Source organism: Mustela lutreola, chromosome 2, assembly GCF_030435805.1.
Source record: "Mustela lutreola isolate mMusLut2 chromosome 2, mMusLut2.pri, whole genome shotgun sequence".
Taxonomy (NCBI): domain Eukaryota; kingdom Metazoa; phylum Chordata; class Mammalia; order Carnivora; family Mustelidae; genus Mustela; species Mustela lutreola.
In genome coordinates this window covers 59,629,223-59,648,148 of record NC_081291.1, presented here as the reverse complement: position 1 = coordinate 59,648,148, position 18,926 = coordinate 59,629,223, and the positions used below count along the sequence as shown (strand labels likewise).

Below are 18,926 nucleotides of genomic sequence, written 5' to 3'. Positions count from 1 at the left end.
AGGCACTCAGTAAATACTGGTTGAATGTATGGAAGAAACAAGTGAACACTGACACGCTGGGCAAGCTTGTACCCATTGTTCACTGTACCCTCAGAGCACCCCACGGGACCAGGAGGTGACAGGCTCAGGGAGAAGGAGTCATCTTCTCATGCCCCTGTGGACCCTGGAACCCAGCAGCCTAGAGGGATGGTAGGCTTGCCTCTGGGAGCAAAGGGTCATGCGCAGAGACAGAGGCGTGTCTGGTCCTGGGGGAGACGTGCCTGTTGGTGCCCAGTGACAGTCTCACTGGTCTCTGAAGTTGAAACACAGTCATATACCCACAGTAGGAGTTCAGGGTGGGTACCAAGTTAAGGTCAGAAAAGCTGTTGTGGAGAATTACAAATTGTGTGGAAGGTTCAGATGAAGTTGGAGCCCTAGGTTTGTGGCCCTTCTGGGGAATAGAAGGTACCAGGTAGGGCTGTCTTGCAGGGTACAAGGAGGAATATGGGGAATCCCAGGTAGGGCCATTGTGGGGGTACAGGGAAGATCCTAGATAGGGCTGTCCTGGGTGGGCATAGGGGAGGTTTTGGGTGTGACCTGACCATGATGGCTGTGAAGTTCGGGTGGTGGGTGTGGGGGTGAGGAGACCATGGAAGGAAGGAGCGCTAGCTCTGAAGGATACCAGATGGACATTGCTGAGTTCAAGCAATGGAGGGAAAGATTATTGTCTGTGAACCCCCATCTACAGTAAGTGCCAGAGCAAGTCTGGAAAGAGAGGTCATTTCTCCACATGACAGCAGAGTAGGAGCTGGTAGGTACCCAGGAGGAGGGAAAGAGATAAAGGTATAGTTGTGTAACTTCATAAATAGCCAGGAAGCAGCTGTTAAGCCATTTCACAAAACTGAATTTCCATTCTTTGCCAACTGTGTTTCTGATCACATGTCTTGAGATTTAGAAATTTTTATGTTGACTATTTGACTCTATAAAAGGCTTACATGCATTTCTTCTTTGTGCTTTTTATTATTTTCAAGTCAGAGATTCTTTAAATCCCGAATACATTAATTTTTTTCACTCCCCTTAAAATGTAACGTTCCTGTGAGCTTTGAGAAGCTTTTGGTAATTAGGCTGGTGAGTTCCACAGCTCCCGGGATGACCGGCCCTCACCACGTCGACAGCACTTGGCTTGGGGCTCTCCTGTCCTCACTCTGGGATTCTGGGATTTTTTGAGCCCTTACCTCTGGGCCCTTCCACAGCCTACACTGATTTTGATTTTGCTGGCAATCTTCCCCTGCACTGGACAGCCAGGATCCCATACTTCGCATTTTTCTACGTTAACTTGGAGTCCTGTCTGCATGGCCTTTGCCTTGTTAAGTTTCTCCCTGGGGGACAGTTGGGCACAAAGCGAAGGCCATGGCACTGAGTGGGAGGCTAATGGGCCTGGGTTCAAGTCCTGCTTTTTTCCCTTGAGGCTCTGGCCCCAAGGGTCAGATCCACTGCCTCTCTGAGCATTGTGTCTTCATGTGGCAAAGGGGTGGGCATTCCCCCTCTGAGCAACATGTCCCCATTCGATTATGTGGCGCCCTCCTCGGTGCCCGCAGGGGAAGAGGGCAAACTTTCTTGATGGACAACACAAACGACCACACCCCACTTGTGTTTTTGAATCTTTTCTAATGGTACTTATCTCTACTTCTGTTCATTCTACTTCTGATTGAGGGCCTACTATGCACCAGACATGGCTGGAGTCTCTGGGCATAGATCAGCGAGCAGTGCAAGGAAAACCCCTCCCTTTGTAGAATTTACATCTTCAAGCAAACCTCTCTTACTTTTACTATTCTCAGATCTCTTCCAAATATATTTGTTGGTTAATATACATTTGCCTCTTAAGTTCTCAAATTATTTATTGAGCGTTTACTCTGTGCCAGGCACAGTTCTAAGCATTTTATATGCCTTGTCTCATTGGCATCTATACCAGTTCCCACACAACCGTATGAAGGGTGCTCCATTATTGTTCTGATTTTACAGATGAGAGGCTAAAGAGGCAGAGACAGAGGTCTGGACACTGGCCCACAGTGTACACACCGTAGGGGCTGCATTCTGACTCCAAGGCCCACACCCATCCTTGCCCCTCCAGCTGCCTCACTTGTTCCCAGAATGGTCCTTAGATCTTGGTTCAGCCTTCCCCTCTCCAGCAGAAATACCACATAGACTGTCTCCCAGGACACCCAAGCAGAGGCCCACACACACAGTAGGCAACTTATGGATCCTTGTTGCTCAGGTATGGGTCTGCATGACCCCTGGAAGGGCTTTCAGGCCCCAGAGCCACTTTCTGCAGGCCCTCACACTGACCTCTGTTGTCTTCTATTCTAGGACGGCAACAGCTTATTCCGCTGCCCAGCTGGCAGGTTAGCGCAGGCTCCCCCCCTCCCACACCCTGCCCTGCTCTGGTCACTCATGGCTCCACAGTGGGGGTAGCCGGACCGCTTCTGTGGCCTGTGACATGTTTCCTTGTCGTCCCCTTCTGAGCCTTCTCCCTGTGCCTCCCCCTCACCATCACACTCTGTTTTGATCTCGCAAATCCAGGCCCTTGGAGAAATCAGACAGTATGAAATATGAAAACTGCCTGGGAAGTAATTGAAGAAACACTGTGACTTTTGAAACCCATAGAGATAACACTCACACCTTCTTACTCACGTTATTTAATTTTTAATGGCAGATTTAATTAATGGAGATCAGGTCTTCTGGTTTCAGATGTGCATACGGAGCAGCTGGAGGAGGAGGAGGGGCGGCTGTTTATAGGGTGGAGGGAGGACAAGACTCTAAGATCGGAATCTGAAGAGTGTAATGGGAAGGATAATAGCTGACGATCACTGGGTGCTGGTTGACGTGCGGGCATTCAGTACAGTGCATTTGGAGCCATCTCCCTGCGACCTTTATATGGGTGATGGGGCCCCAGGCAGGCACAGCGCCCGGGCCTCCCCAGGCCCTGTGGGACAATGCTGCAGGCAATTCCAGGTGCTCTGCTGGCACCACACTCCATCGTCCACACAGCTGCCAGAATGTTCTCTGAAACATGCATCTCCCCTGCCACTCCCTCACATGAAAAGTAAAACCCACCTTCTGGCCTACAGTTGAGAACCCCAGGTCCCAAGCTATCTTTGTCTCTGGCCCCTTCCCTTACTTCTGGTAAGACTACAACATCTAACATGTGCTGTCCCTCCCTCTTCCTCTCATTATTGGCTCATTTATGCTCATCATGTAAGACTCCCATTTTTTAAAAGTGCAAGTACCCTTTGACCCAGGAGTTTGACTTCTAGAATGTACCTTTTGGCTATTTCCACTCATACACAAAGGTCAAGATGCCATGATGTGCCTTTCAGCATTGCTTGTCATCACGAACCTACCGTGAAATACTATTCAGTGGGACAGTTGGCTGAGCATCCCATTGTAATTGTGACATTGTGTTGGCTGGGAGCCCTGTGAGGCTGGGGGCGGGGACAGGCATGCTCATCTTAGAATCCCCTGGCACCCAGCAGGTTCTCTGTATGAGCATGGGTGGCCCCCATCCTTAGAGAAGCCCACAGTGGTGGTCCGGCCCAGGGGTCTGTAGAATGTCCCACTCCTCCAGGCAGAGGGTCTGAGTGGACTCTAGCACCCTCAGGAAGGCCTGGTGGACACAAGCAGTGGGCTTGGCATCCCCAAGGCACAGACCAGGACCTTCATGGACCAGGGGAGCCGCACAGGGAACTCTCTGTGGGTCGTGATCCCAGGGTCTGCTCAGGCAGATGACATGGCAGACTGAGCGGGGAGGGCGGGCACAACAGGAAGGGGAATTCCTCTGAGTCATTCTGAGAGACAATAGAGGAAGCTGCAGCAGGATAATCACAACCACTTCTTGGCCTGTGGGCACTTCCTGTGACAAATCTCACTGACCACTTGTTCAGTCTGAGCTCAGAGGCAACTCAGCTGTTTGCTGAGCTTGTCCTGGCCGAGCCACATTCACATGGAAATGCAGGGGCAGCACGGAGGTGCTGGAGGTCCCAGTAGCCCACCTTGGGAAGGGACATTGACAGACCACAGGCCACAGGCCTAGAAGACAGTGACCTGACATGTCTCCAAAGAGAGACTGAGCCGAGAGACTGTCTTGTGGCAAAGAGAACCGCGCGGGGGTGGTGGGCTTAGTAAGGCCCAAGCCCGCCTCAGAAAGTGCAGTGGTGCCATGACCTGTGGCTGCAGTGGGCAGGGTGGGCACCATGAGACTGCCACCACTCAACTCCGTCTCTCAGCCATCCTGCAATGGAGTGGGAGCCCTTTCTTACCATGAGGAAATAAGCTGCTAGAAGTAAGTGACTCACTAAAGAACACAGAAAGCATATGCCCAAGAAAAATGGAAAGGTGGGCCTGCGGGCCATGCCGTCTTCTGTGAGGGCCCATGGATGGAAAGGTCATACTGATTGCAAATGATCCCCATCAAGGATATCACAGAAGAGCATCTGCGTGGAGTGGGAGGAGAAGCCAAGCCGATTCATGTCTGTGTCCTTATGCCCATGCCTAGGACATTCCACGTTGGTCGAATATCAGACTGGTTGAGGCAAAATCAGAATCTCTTGGCTGGAACATCAGGACTCTAGAGAGGAAACGTGGGACAGCTTGGAGTCAACACAGACCTGTAGGAGCCAGAGAGATTGTGGCTGGGGAGTGGGGGAAGAGAACCCCTGTGTATTTCACGCCCGATGTGTGCTGGGAGTGTTTGCATTTCCCATCTGCTATGCCTGATGGCTGGTGTAGAAAGGCAGGGGCTATTTCCCCGGCTCAGAGGTGAGGACCTGCCAGGCTCCCTCAGCATTTGGGGGGTGGAAGACCCAACACAGGACTTACCCCAGCATAGCCCAGTGCAGTATTCTGGCACCCAGGCTCCTGCTGGTCTGGGCCCCAGATGTTCCCTCAGGCACATCCCCTTTGGTGGGCCCTCCCATTTGACTCTTCCCTGAGGCACATACCAAGATGGGAATGAGGGCCAGGTTCATACCCAGACTCTGCCTTTGATACCCTGCAGGTCTCTAGGGGAGGTGCTTCCTACCCCCGTCTTGGTAGCCGAGAAGGTTACAGAGAATATAGAGGATGGTGGGGTTCCCTGGGGGTAAGGCGCTTCCCTTGCATGGCTCGGGTCTGGTTACCTGTCACCTTTAACATTTTGTCTAAGGAGTAAATTGTTCCTTTTGGGCCAGGCTGTCTCTGTGAATGGTAGATCTCTGTGAATGGAGATCCAGGCTTAGAGTCCGACGGGCAAGCACAGGGGCACGGCTCTGTGACTTCAGGGTCCCTTTAACTGCCTCTCAAACTTCTTGTAGGGACTGACCCATGCTGGTGGGAGGCCCCTGAAGCTGGAAGATTCCATTTACTCATCTGTAAGAGGGGCAACCAACCCTTCCACACACACATAGGTTCTGAGAACAGTCTGGCCCGGGTCTGCATGGCTAGGCAGGCTTCCCATGGCACCTGTGCTATCTTGTCACCCTCAACAGGGAAGTCTGAATCTTGGCCCGTCTTGGGCTGTCCTCTGGGGTTTCATTCTTGAGACTGCTTCCTGCAAAAAATCAGTCTATCCACTGGGAGCCTCAAGGGGCCCCATCAGGAGTGTGGTGGCAGGTCAGGTGAGCTGGTGCATTTTTATTGATCTCTTCTGGAAACAAGTGGAAAGTGCTAGGTTCTGGGCCACTGAGGCATAAAGTAGGGGAGTAATTTACCCAGAGTCACACTGTGGTGGCCCCAGAGCTTCAGCCCAGCTTTGTCTTACTGCAAGGCCAGGCTGTCCTCTACACAGGTCTGGTCTGGATGCGCACACTTATTAGGTAACCTCAGAAGGGAGGGGGGTACCAGCCTTTGGTCCTGCCCTGTAGCTCTGGACAGGGAGCCACCTTGCCAGGGAACGAGGTGGTCCTGGCAGGCAGCAAAGCATGCACCCAGCTAGGAATCAGACACCTGGGCTGTGGTCTTGGCACAGCTGCCTGCTGTGTGGCTTTGGGCAAGTTGCTTCACCTCTGGCAGCAGAGTCCACCTACCTACAAAACAGGGGTTGGACCAGATCAAGTCTCAGTATATTTTTTTCTTTAAACATGGTAAGTATTTTAGTCTCTGTTTAAGCCTTTCACCTCTGCTATTGTAGCACAAAAGCAGCCACTGACAATGATTAAATAAATCATGAGTGTGGCTGTGTTGCACTAAAACTTTATTTACAAAATCAGGTGACAGGCCAGGTCTTGTTCAGAGTGATATATTCCCAGCCCCCGAACCAGAGGATCCACGTGTTGGTCCAGGCATTGCTACCCTGGGATTCTGCAGCTAGGGTTGGCCCATGGTGGGCAGGAGCTAGACCCGAGCTATGCCGCAATCACTGATCTGCTTTGATGCTGGTCAAGAAATTAGTATCTGTCGATTTTTAGCGTGGTTGCTCCCCTGAGGGAGCCAGAGGGAAATTTCAATCTTCAGTAACCACTTCTGTTTTTCTCTTTGTAGAATGTCGAGATGTATAAACTATCTTCACAGCAATTCCATGAGGCAGCTTCGAAAATGGAGGGCACGATAAAGTAAGAATTTGCTTATTACTTTTTGTAAACTTAGCCTGTATTTGTAAGAATCACCACACATGATTTGAAACCTGCCATCACCTGCCTAATTTCTAATTTCTCTAATAACACAGACAACCATCTGTTCCTCGGTCTCTCACCTGGATATGAGGCAGCCATTGGTCACCTGTAATTGGCCAAATAAGTACTCAGCTCTTCCCTGGCTCCCTGGTGGTGGGAAGGGGGCTGTGGTAGACTGGTAGACTTGTTTCAGGCCTGATGTTCTGCAGGCTGGACCACAGACTGGCTGTCAGGCTCCCCAGGGAGTCAAGAAAGGGGAGCTGCTGCCCTGCTGTGCCCCGCCCCAATTTGTGGAGGTGGTTTTCAGAGCAGCCTATTCCTGAGGGCAGCTCTGTGTGCCATGCCCTGAGCCGTGTACCTCTCACATGTTGACATGCCTAGGGCAGCCCCCATTTTAATCCCAGCAAGACTGGGGCTCAGGGACACTGGTGGCTGGCTGAGGTCACATAGTGCTGAGTGCCAGCATCCAGTCCCCTGTCTGTCCTGTTCCTGTGCTATGAGGGAGGCCTCAGAGCCAGAACATTAAGGAATGGCAGGTGCTTGCAGTATGTTCATTATGCGTGCACATGTGCACATTATGCGTGCACTTCAGGGGTATGTCACAAGACGGTCTAAAGGGTGCCGTGGAAGGGAAAGCTGGGCCTTGTGCTCTGGGTCCTTTGTGTGAAGGTGGTCTCTGTGGACTGGGCCAATGCCCTATTCATCCCCCAAGGGTCTTCCCTTCCCTCCCGGGTGTAAATCGGGGTGTCTCCCCAAGCAAACCAGTCACAGTGCAGAATGGTGAGGACTTAGATGTGGCACGACAAGAAGGAATCATCAGAGGGAGGTTTGGGTGACAAGGAGGTGACAAAGTGCTTATAAATACAGCTGCTGATGCAGACCATGCAAGGAGCCAGAAAGGGCAGTGGGAACAGATGGACTAAGTACAAATCTGGGGTGCAACATGGGGTAGCTGAAGCTAGGGGTCTGTACTGCTGGAATGGACTACAGAGCAGCTTTGGGGAAAAGCATTTATCTTGAGATTTCAAGTCCTAGTGCAGTAACAGGAGACTCAGAGAAAGAACTTCCCAGTAAGCAGATGGAGATGGAAAGATCTTGTATCTGCCGGTTGGGATCCCACAAGGGTTCTGGGTGTGATCAAATGCACTGAGCTGTATAGACCTCAAAGAATAGAATGTTCCAGCTTCCCTCGCAGGCAAGGGCCCAGCTGGTTCGTCCAGAGCTGTGAAACACTCAGACTCATACTTAGTGAAAGGAAGAGGTTGAGAAGCAGTCACAACCCAGATGCTGTGGGATGATAGCCACCCCAATAATGTGATCCCTGGAAACGGAAAAAAACCACAGTGTAGCCCCTCACCCAGGCCCTTCCGCTCGAGCTGCCAGTGGGCAGTGATGTCAAGTCCATAGCCCCTCTCTCTCTTTACCTGGATCGTGGAATAGCCTGCCCCGCAAGAAGAGACTCTGGGGAAAAGGCAGGCAGCTTTACTGTCAGTGACCCCTGCCATTTTGTTACCTGCCATGTAGCCCACCATCCTGAGGATAGAGACTGCTGGCCTCCTGGTCCCCTGCATTAGTGCATTTGACTTTGGGGTCACATCCTTTCTCATCCTCATGTCTTTTGAAGGTAAAGGGGAGATGGCATATGAGTGTCTTCTTCATCTGAGTGAAGCGAAAGGTTTTTTCAAAGGTTTATAACATACCTTGATAATTACTACTATATGCTAAGCATATGACTAAACGAAGGTGCTCTGCAAGGCACTTAGACTGTATCCTCTCCTTTCCTACCACTGGCATTTCACAGATGAAGAACTGAGGCTGGGGACAAGCTTCACTTAAATGCTTCAGAGCCACGGCTCTCCTCCACGTGTCTCTGCATCGTCGCTGTCCCTCAAGGGCCCCTCCGAGTGTGAGATGGGCGTCGGGATGGCGCTGAGCCTGCCTAGGCTCTAGAGTTTGGTAGACCTGGAATCCAGCCTGGCCCTGCCTCTCACTGGCCAGTCCTGCGACCTTGGGCAGGTCATTTCACCTCTCTGATTTCCTCACGCGCAAAACAGAGCTGATACCCCTCTAAATGCTTTGAGTGAGATAACACACGGAAAGTAGACCTCACATGTCAACAGTTGGTGGTAGTGTTGTGATCATTATTAATAATAGCAGTCATTTGAATCACTCTTATAACACCCAGCTTGGCATAGTGTGACACAGATTTAATAAATAAATTGAGTTTACCAACAACAACAACAAAAATTGCCTTTCCCCAAACAGAGTAAACAGGAAGCAGTGCAGAGTTAGAAATTATTTTACTTAAACACTGGGGATGGACAGCAGAATCCTTGACTGGGAGATTTCTTGGATTAACAAATTATTGTAAATTGTATTGTAAATGCTAACTGCTGACAGCAATAATAGTTCTCTTCCAAGACAGTGAACATCTTTTAACAACTTTGAGTAAACTGGATGTTTACTTAGGTGGCTAACTAGATGTCCATGTATTCATTTGTTCATTTAACATACATGTATAAAGTACCTACTGTTTGCCAGGCACCATGCTAGGTGCTGGTGTTAGAATGATAAATAAGACAGCTCTGGTTCCTGTCAGCAAGGAGCTTGTCATTTGGAGAATGACAAACAATATTTTTAAATTAATTGCATCAGAAGCAATTGCCCAAACAATGATTGATTACAGTAATGAGCCATGAAAAAAAGTGTCTGAATTAAAAGGCACATGTCTGAGGACCCTAATGCAGACTTAGATGGTTGAGAAGGCTTTTCCAAGGAAGTGACATTTAAACGGATTCCTGCAGGATGAGGAGCCTTTGGTCAGAGGAAGAAAGGGGAAAGAGCACTTCAAACAGAAGTTTCCACATGTGCAAAGGCCTGGGGGCAGGAAGTGATTTAACATATTCAGGGAATTGAAAGGCCTGTGTGACTGGAGAGGAATGAAAAGAGAGACAAGGGTAAAGGATGAGAGATCAGGACTAAGAAGTCAGCAGAAGCCAGACCACACAGAACTTTGTAACCCCTGTTAGAGATTTCACTCCTATCCTAAAATCAGTAAAATACCATTTCAACTTTCTTTCTTTCCTAATGTATGCACTTAAGGTATTGAATTCTCTATAAACGCAGCCTTAGCTACACCTTAACATTTTGACGTATTGTGTTTTCATTATTAATTGAGTTCAAAATTTTTCTAATTTTTATTCTGATTTTTTTCATGGGTTATTTATATAGTTATATAAGATCAAGAGTCACACACTTTACTGAGCAAGCCTGCCCCTCTAGTTACTTTTTGAATTACTGATTTTCAGTTTAATTCTGTGGATGAAGGATATACTCTAAATCCTCTAAATTTTGAGACCTTGCTTTATAGCCTGTATGTGATCTGTTTTTGCTAAGCCTTCTGTATACTTGAAAAGAATATGTGTTCGGCCAGTGTGTGTAGTGTTCTGTGTTTGTCAGTTAGGTTCATTCGGTCAGTCAGGTTCAGATTTTCTGTATCATTACTGATATACGGATTTACGGTTTCTTTCTGAGATCATTTTCCTTCTAACTGTAGAACTTCCATAGTATTTCTTTTAGTGGGGCTTTGCTGATTATAAATTCTCTATTTTAATTGTCTGGAAATCTAGTTCATCTTCAGTTTTAAAGAATGTAGCAGTCCTCTCTTTGAGCTCCTTGAAGGTATCTTTATATTCTGATTTGATATCTGTTTTTCCCTGAAGTCAGCTCTTAATATTATTATTTCTCCTTTTTTGGTAATTACCTTTTTTTCCCTCTGTCTGATGTTTAGCTTTTCTTTGTCTTTGGTTTTCCTAACAATATGACCGTCATATGGCTAGGAGTCCATTTTCTTTGTTTTTTCCTGTTGGGGTACATGTGTTGGGGTTTGATGTCCTCTTGTTTTAGAAATTTCTCAGCCATTATCTCTTCAAATAAAATTCTGCCCTATTTTGTCTTTCCTCCTTTCTGGCATTTCAGTTATATGTATTACTGTGTCTCATTTGTCTCTGTGCTTCATTTTCTGTTTTTCGTCACTTCTTTAAAAATCTTCATCCTGTCCTGCAATTTCTCTATTGACCTTTCACTTCACTAATCCTTTTAATGTTTCAAGTCTCTCTTAAACCTATTTATTGAATTATAAATTTCAATTACTGCATTTTTGTCAATTCTGGAAGTTCCAGTAGTTTGTTTGATTCCCAGTCTCTGCTGAAATCCTGGTTTTGCCATCTGTTTTCTGGAACCTATTAGTTATTTTGAGGTCATCTGAGGGTCTATTTCTGTTGCCTTTTTTTTTTAATTTCTTTTCAGTGTAACAGAATTCATTGTTTATGCACCGCACCCAGTGCTCCATGCAATCCGTGCCCTCCATAATACCCACCACCTGGCTCCCCCAACCTCCCACCCCGTGCCCCTTCAAAACCCTCAGATTGTTTTTCAGAGTCCATAGTCTCTCATGGTTCATCTCCCCTTCCAGTTTCCCTCAACTCCCTTCTCCTCTCCATCTCCCTATGTCCTCCATGTTATTTGTTATGCTTCACAAATAAGTGAAACCATTTGATAATTGACTCTCTCTTGACTTACTGACTTATAATTGACTTATTTCACTCAGCATTATCTCTTCCGGTCCCATCCATGTTGCTACAAAAGTTGGGTATTCATCCTTTCTGATGGAGGCATAATACTCCACAGTGTATATGGACCACATCTTCCTTATCCATTCTTCCATTGAAGGGCATCTTGGTTCTTTCCACAGTTTGGCAACCGTGGCCGTTGCTGCTATAAACATTGGGGTACAGATGGCCCTTCTTTTCACTACATCTGTATCTTCGGGGTAGATACCCAGGAGTGCAATTGCAGGGTCATAGGAAGCTCTATTTTTAATTTCTTAAGAAATCTCTACACTGTTCTCTAAAGTGGCTGCACCAACTTGCATTCCCACCAACAGTGTAGGACGGTTCCCCTTTCTCCACATCCTCTCCAGCACACCTTGTTTCCTGTATTGCTAATTTTGGCCATTCTAACTAGTGTAAGGTGGTATCTCAATGTTGTGCCTGGTAATTCTTGACTGAATGCCAAGCATTGTGTAGAGACTATACAGAGGCTCTGGAATGTATCTTCTCCCCCAGAGTGCTCGACCCTATTCTCTAGTGGCCACCTGAGGGACTGAGCTGACTGAACGCTTGCTGCAGGTGTGGTAAAGCTCAGGCTTCTTCTGATTTACCCTTCTTTCTAGGGCATGGCTTTCCAAGGCTCCAGGACACCTCCTTTCTTGGTGAGCTCTGAACACCTATGTTTGCTTCCTCAATTCCATGAGACTTCTGAAAATTCCACTTTGCCTTTCAGTGGCTTTTACTTGGCTCCTTAACCTCTTGTCTTAAATAGCTCAAGAATGTGACAAATGCCTTAAAAGAGGAAAATCACTGAGTGTTGGCTCACTGTATTTTAGCTCCTTTCTCTCCAGAATCCTGGTCCCTCAAGACCTAGCTGCTCTGGCAGCCTTGAGCTCCAAAGGAGGTAGTTTCTCTCCATACTCCTGTGAGATTTCCAGAAGCTCTGAGCTTCTCCACCCTTTAGCTTAAGCTGTTTTCCCAACTCTCAGCCTCCGTTCCTGCATTGAGAATTGCCAAAAAATTCAGTGGGGACAAGTGGCTCCAGGAATGAATACTTAACCTCTGTACAGGTCCCTTCCCTTCAAAATCTTGGCCCTCAAGACCTATTTTGTCTTGGTCCTCAGATGCCCTAAAACAGACTTCTTAAATGTCAACTTTTAAAATTTCTTTCTCAGCGGTGAGTATAGTTTTTCCCCAAGCTGCTCTACTATAACTGGGAGCAGAAGTCTCAACTTAGCTTTTGAGGAATGATTAGTTTGCCAAGCAGAAAATGGCCATGCCAGGTAAAGGAAAGAGAGTAATAACTAAAGCAAAGCCCATCAAACACTGGTTAGCAACATCAGATACTGATGGCATGGATGGCCCTCCCGACTTTTCCTGAGCTTGCTGAGCTTTCCTGAGGCCTGCTAAGCCCGCCATATATGCAGGGCCTCAGAAGATACCCGTCAGAGGGTCAATGGAGAACTCAAAACTAAAGGGAAATGTTGTTGGTGAGGCCAGTATTCACAGTGTGGATACTCTTGTTTTGGGAGAATTCCGTCATTGGAGTAGAAGTGGGTCTCCACAGTATGTATGCATGCACAGACATACGCACGCGCGTTCGCCCCTCTACCTCACAACAGCACAGCAGGCAGGATTGTTCAGGTTTTCTGAAGGAAGAGATTAAGACCCCAGGGAACATCCTGCATTTATTGTGTCACATCTATTTTTTATGACAACCTTCAGTCCTCTTCCCGTGGGATTCATTCAGAGCCTGTCTCGACTTCTCCCTGTCAGGAAACTTGTACAGTCCTCCCTGGCCCCACAGAGAGCCGCCCCTCAAAGAGATTAGAACAATTGAGTTGAAGGAAGAAGATTATTAACTGTTTCCTGAAACTGAGTCATTGTGCTGCAAGGACTTTGATCCAGAGAGGTCTGATTAATGTGGACACAGTGACTTGGAACTTGCTGGGGCTGAGCTTCCATGGTAGCTCCTGCCCTCACCTGGAAGCCAGGGTTTATTGAATAACCTGTGGGGGAGGGGCTGGGCTCACCTGAGAGTATATTCTCAGGTGCTCTATTAATTAAGCTACAGACAGATTGATTACATATTAAGACAATGGTCATTTTATTTGAACCCCAAATAAAATAGTATTCTGTCTTAATTGATCCAAATAATGTTCAAATTAGTCTGACTTCAAAAGCTGTTTCTCATTCTCAGTTTTCCTTATCTTATATAACTTTGTAAAAGGAGCAGGAAATTTACCAAAATATGTGGCTTAAACTAGTGTCCATGGCTCTTTGAGAGGTTACAAATCAAAACCCATTTAATAGGGGCGCCTGGGTGGCTCAGTGGGTAAGGCTGCTGCCTTCGGCTCAGGTCATGATCTCAGGGTCCTGGGATCGAGTCCCGCATCGGGCTCTCTGCTCAGCAGGGAGCCTGCTTCCTTCTCTCTCTCTCTGCCTGCCTCTCAGTGTACTTGTAATTTCTCTCTGTCAAATAAATAAATAAAATCTTTAAAAAAAAAAAAACCATTTAATAATCCATTTAACAAATCAAAATGCAGTTAATACATTTCTTTAAAAACCCACATACATCTGTTTTGCTAGGCACTTATGTGGCTCCCAGGGACTCCTCTTCACAGGGAGCCCTGGTGGCAGATGCCTTGCAGGTCTGGAAACTAAGTCCCCTTACCTCTCAGGCTCAGCTCACTAGTCCGTAAAGCAGGGGAAATGATGATGCCTGTGTGTCAATGAAATGTGGTAATCCACAGAGTACTCAGGGACACACAGCCAGCTGGTGGCAGAGTGAGATTTGAACCCAGGTCTATTTGAATCTGGCTCTTTTCTACTCTACCAAGATACTGTCCTCTAAGGAATCTGGAAGACAAGGGGAGTAGCTGCTTGCTGACTAGCTGACTCAGACATGCCCCCACCTCATGCTGGTGCTGTAAGTTTTAGTGTGCGTGCGCGTGTGCGTGTGTGCGTCTCCTGCCCAGGGCTCTTCACAACACGGACAGAGTTCTGCCTCTCTTATAGCAATAGAGAGATACACGGAGAGAGAATTCATCAATAGAGGGAGTGTTTGTGTGGCGTGTGGGAATGGAAAGTCCAAACAAAAGATCTGGGGTGGTAGTACTCCCTCAGGCCAGAGCCCTGGGCTGGTTCTGGAAGTGAGTTTGGGCCACCTTTGAAGAGCCTCAGTGGTTTCACTGGAGAGAGGAAGTAGTTGGCTTTTTGCCCACACCCCATCGTGTGCCCCCAGCAGACATCATCAGAGGATCCCAGCAATCTCCCCCTGAACCTGGACGGCCTCTCATCAAGGTTGGCATTCAGGGTGAAATTTGTTTGCCACCCTGGATCAGACAGCTTCTAAAGACCAAGTTTTCCAGTCTGAGATTCTGCTCAGTTCCTGATTTCAGAATGCAGAATATACTGAGTTACCATTGTAGATCCTATTTTCTGTCTAGAATGCCCCCTCTTTTTTCCTCGCAGAGTATCATCACTTTTTGAAATCCAACTTAAGCATCTTTTCTGTTTACTGTTTGCCTTCCCCAGAGGTCAATCCTGTATGTTCTTTTTCTCTGCATCCACACTGTCCAGCCCAGGACTTGGCTGTGATAGATGCCCACCAAACATGTGTTGGGTGGGTAGATGAGCTGAGTCGCACTGTGTAGACTCCAGGGGTGGGATTTAAAAACAAATTTTTGACTGTCTAAGCATCTTCTCCATAGAGGCTTCTGCCATGCCCAGCAGGGTACCAGGTCTACTGGTAGGGTGATGGGGGAAGTGTAGGGTGGCCTAGGGCAGGACTTTGAGATCAGACAAGTGAGTGCATTCCCAGCCATGCTGCCTAATGTGTGGCCTGCATCAGATGACAGAACTGCTTGGAGACACTTGCCCCCTTCTTCTGAAGGTTGTTCCAAGGGCATCATGAGGCAATGTGTTTAGCACATAGTTAACACTCAGTAAACAGTAGGTATTACTTATACAGAAACTCACATTTTAATGAGAGAGAGATTGAAGTGCACTAGCTGAGAGGGTGCAGTCCTCAGTACATAAAACAAGGTAACAACTGTCTGGACCTGGAGCCACAAAAGAAGGGGAGACACAGGGACCCCCCCCCCCGCGCCCCAGCTCTCCTTTTGGAGACATGCCCTGCAGAGACCCTCACATGTGTGCACAACCAGCCACAGGCAAGGAAGCGTGGAGCCCCATTTCCAAGAGTGACAGATTCGGAGGCAGCCTCACTGCCTGTGAATAGGGCAGTGGATAAGTGTAATCTGCCTGACTCTGAATAGCAAACAGCAGTTAAAAATGATGGGGTGCAGAGAAGGCATCTGGAGGGGCGTCTGGGTGGCTCAGTCGGTTGAGTGTCTGTCTTCAGCTCGGTGAGATCCTGGGATCCTGGGAAGGGGCCCCGCATTGGGCTCCCTGCTTAGCGGAGGGCCTGCTGCTTCTCCCTCTCCCTCTGCCTGCAGCTCCTCCTACTTAAAAAAAAGGGGGGGGGGAATGATCTGGAACCATGTGCCCTAGCACAGGAGGAGGCTTGGGAGATGTTGGGTGAAAAAGCAGGTTGTGGTTTACTCTATGTGTGAGTACTGGACACACGTACAGTCTCTCTGTTCTGTAGGTATGTGCGGTTTGTGTGGATATAGAGAAGAAAGTCTGGAAGGGTACACTCCAAACAGAAAACCGTGATTGCCCCTGGGCAGTTCAAGGGCATTCAGAATTATAAAAAGAGTCAGAGGGGACTGTAACTTATCTGCTATTTTTTAATTTTGTGAAAAATGTACTTGTGTGCAGCTTGTATAATTAAAAATTAATAAGAATACAGAGACATTCAAGCGGAGAAAGACAACTATCATATGATCTCCCTGATATGAGGAAGTGGTGATGCAACATGGGGGCTTAAGTGGGTAGGAGAAGAATAAATGAAACAAGATGGGATTGGTAGGGAAACAAATCATAAGTGACTCTTAATCTCACAAAACAAACTGAGGGTTGCTGGGGGGAGGGGGGGTTGAGAGAAGGGGAGTGGGGTTATGGACATTGGGGGGATGTGCTTTGGTGAGTGCTGTGGGGTGTGTGGACCTGGTGATTCACGGACCTGTACCCCTGGGGATAAAAATATATGTTTATAAAAAATAAAAAAATTTAAAAAAAATAAATAAAGAATACAGAGACATTGCAAGAGAAGAATCGATGATGATTTGGGCCAAGGGAGAGGGAGGTTCCCAGTACAGTTGGGAACCAGATCCCGAGCTGACCCTGGAACTGTGTTCCTGGTTGCACATTTGTGCACATGCACACACATGTATGTGTGTACAGGTACATGTGTGACTGTGTGGGAGGGCATGTCAGTGTGAATGCATCTGTACATGTGTGTGAGTACATGCACATGTGTGTCAGTATGTTGTTTTCTGATCAGCGCTTGACCTCTAACTCGCCTCGTGCCCTTTCTTTGAACTTCTCCATCAAAGACATAGACTGTTGGAATAATCTGTGGTTTTAAATGTCCTTTGGCTGTGGCTCCTGTTCAGAAGAAATCTGATGTGACATGTGAACATGTGAAGTGCCCATGAGCTGCCGTTCTGGGTGAAGTCAGAATGGACATTGAGTTTCTGGGCTCAGAAGCCCAGCTCCTGGAAGGCCAGGGGTCCAGGGGAGAGTGGGCTTCTCTCTGGGCTCCCCATCCCTACCTTTATGAGGGCCCAGCCCACTGCCCTGGGATCCTGCAGGAGCTGCTGGCTGGGTTTGGGCTGTCATGCCCTCTCACGCATTAGCAGGGAGATGACAGAAAATGAACCTCGAGGCAGGCAGCATGGCTTTTTGCTGGCAGGTGTAACCAAAGGTTCCATCCAGAACAAAGTCGAAATGTTACTGAGCAAAGGAAACCTAGAAATTAGCCAGTGGTTTTCTGTTGTGCATTCGCTATGTCACATAAGCCATCAAGCACTGGACATTGGCATTTCCTGCTGTGCCGCTCAGGCTTGCCACAGAGAGGCTAGGGAGGCCCCAGGTGGTGGGGGTGGGTGGTGGCGAACTGCAGTAGTGAAAGGGCCAAGGAGCTGAAAGGCAGGGAGGAAGAAGCCTAGCCAGAGGATACACCTGTATTCCTCTTAGGAGACTGACTGGTACAGGCCTAGAGCCTTGAACTACAGATTGAAAATTTAAGTTAGAGCTAGGGAAGGACTTTCTGACTTGCAATAAGTGATCATAACATAATAACCAAGGGAAGGAAGCTGTACAGCCTTTATCTTCCTCTGGAGATGTTTAAGGAAAAGCAAGTATTGCTCTATACCCGGAATGTGGTATATGCCAGCCCTCTTTCCCATCTGATCACAAACAACAGAAGGGCCACTTCCTCTGCGTCAGCATTCTGTCGGCCTCCTCTGGCTGGCAGGCAGCCGGCCACCGGGTTTCTCCCAGGGAGAGTTTCCTAGTAGTTTGCGCTTCACCCCTGCTTAGGGCAGGGATACTCTCCCCACTTCTCATGACTCGTTCTGTAGCCCCTGCTCTGGTTCTGTGGGCCACCATCCACAGAAGGGAGTAAGGAGGGGCCTTGTTGTATTTGCCTGCCACTTCCTGGTTAGGAAAATTTTGATAATCACTTCTCTGTAAAGAGAGGATTAGGTGATGGAGATCTGGAGCCTCCACTGAGGCTGGTAGACACAGCGTGTACATGATAAACGTGGTCTTCACCTCCGCCGAGAACACAGACGCCACCCTGACTGCCCACCTCCCCCGACAGCACCCACTCCCTCTGCACCTGTCTCCAACATGTCCCCCTGCCCAGCCCAAGTCAGCTAGCTGTGTCTCCGAGGTGCCTCACAGAACCTAGGGACACTCCCGGGGGTGCAGCTTAGAGCACTGTTTGACCCTTCTGTGTTCAAGCATCACATTCTACTAGATGGTAGGCTTCTTGCAGAGAGGAACCTTGTTTTACTCCTCTTTGTGTCCCATGGGTCCAGTCCTTACACCCTCACTCTATATTTAGTGAGTGGAAACCCACTGTAACATATGGTCACTGCTCCAGCTGCCCATGGAAAATCAGTCTGGGCTCCAAGGAGATGGAGCAGTGAATCCTGCCCGAGCTCAGTGGGGCCACACAGATGAAGTCATGTTCATGCTGAGTCCAGGCAGGCTCTGCCGTCGAGGGTCAGTGTAATCAGACTGGGAGTGAGTCCTTTCTTTGTGGGCTGTTAGAAGAAGTTAGGGCACTGCTGTTGGGGGAGAAGCAGGTACTGAGGGGGTAGGGATGAAGCTCAAATGTGGCTCGAAGGACGGGCTGGTCCGGATGTAAAGGGCCTTCGTGCATACGGAAGAATTTGGAATTCACCCTACAGGCAGTGGCAAGCCATAAAAAAGCTTTTAAGCAGGGAATTGATATGATTGAATTTGTGTTTTAGAAAGATAACTGGCAGCTTCTGGGAGATGAAACGGTAATGGTGTTGAGGTGGGAGGCAGGAAGCCTGCTTAGGAAGCTGCCACAGGACTACTAGCTGGGATGACTCACCCATTCAGCAGACACGTGCTTAGGGGCCCAGGCAGGGCATAGCCCAGGCAGGGCGCGGTCGTGGGCCTGGCAGAGAGGGTTCCCTCATCAGGGCAGCGAGATGGACAAACAGTTAGCAGGGGAATAAGATGATGCTACAAAGGTCTGTGAGGAAGATTAAAGGAGATAATGGGATAGAGGGGGCTAGGGCTTCTG

General features: G+C 48.3%; 1 protein-coding gene across 7 annotated transcripts in view; it reads left to right on the top strand.

Moving 5' to 3' along the window:
- CHCHD6 (coiled-coil-helix-coiled-coil-helix domain containing 6) overlaps positions 1 to 18,926 on the top strand; it is a 246,815-nt gene that overhangs the window by 197,002 nt on the left and 30,887 nt on the right. For 5 of the 7 annotated variants that reach the window (XM_059161934.1, XM_059161932.1, XM_059161931.1 and 2 more), the window contains one exon: positions 6,493 to 6,563. The exons of the other annotated variants lie outside the window; for them this stretch is intronic. In XM_059161934.1, coding sequence (XP_059017917.1) covers positions 6,493 to 6,563 — 71 coding nt within the window. The remainder of the gene's footprint in view (positions 1 to 6,492; positions 6,564 to 18,926) is intronic. 7 annotated transcript variants of the gene reach the window in all.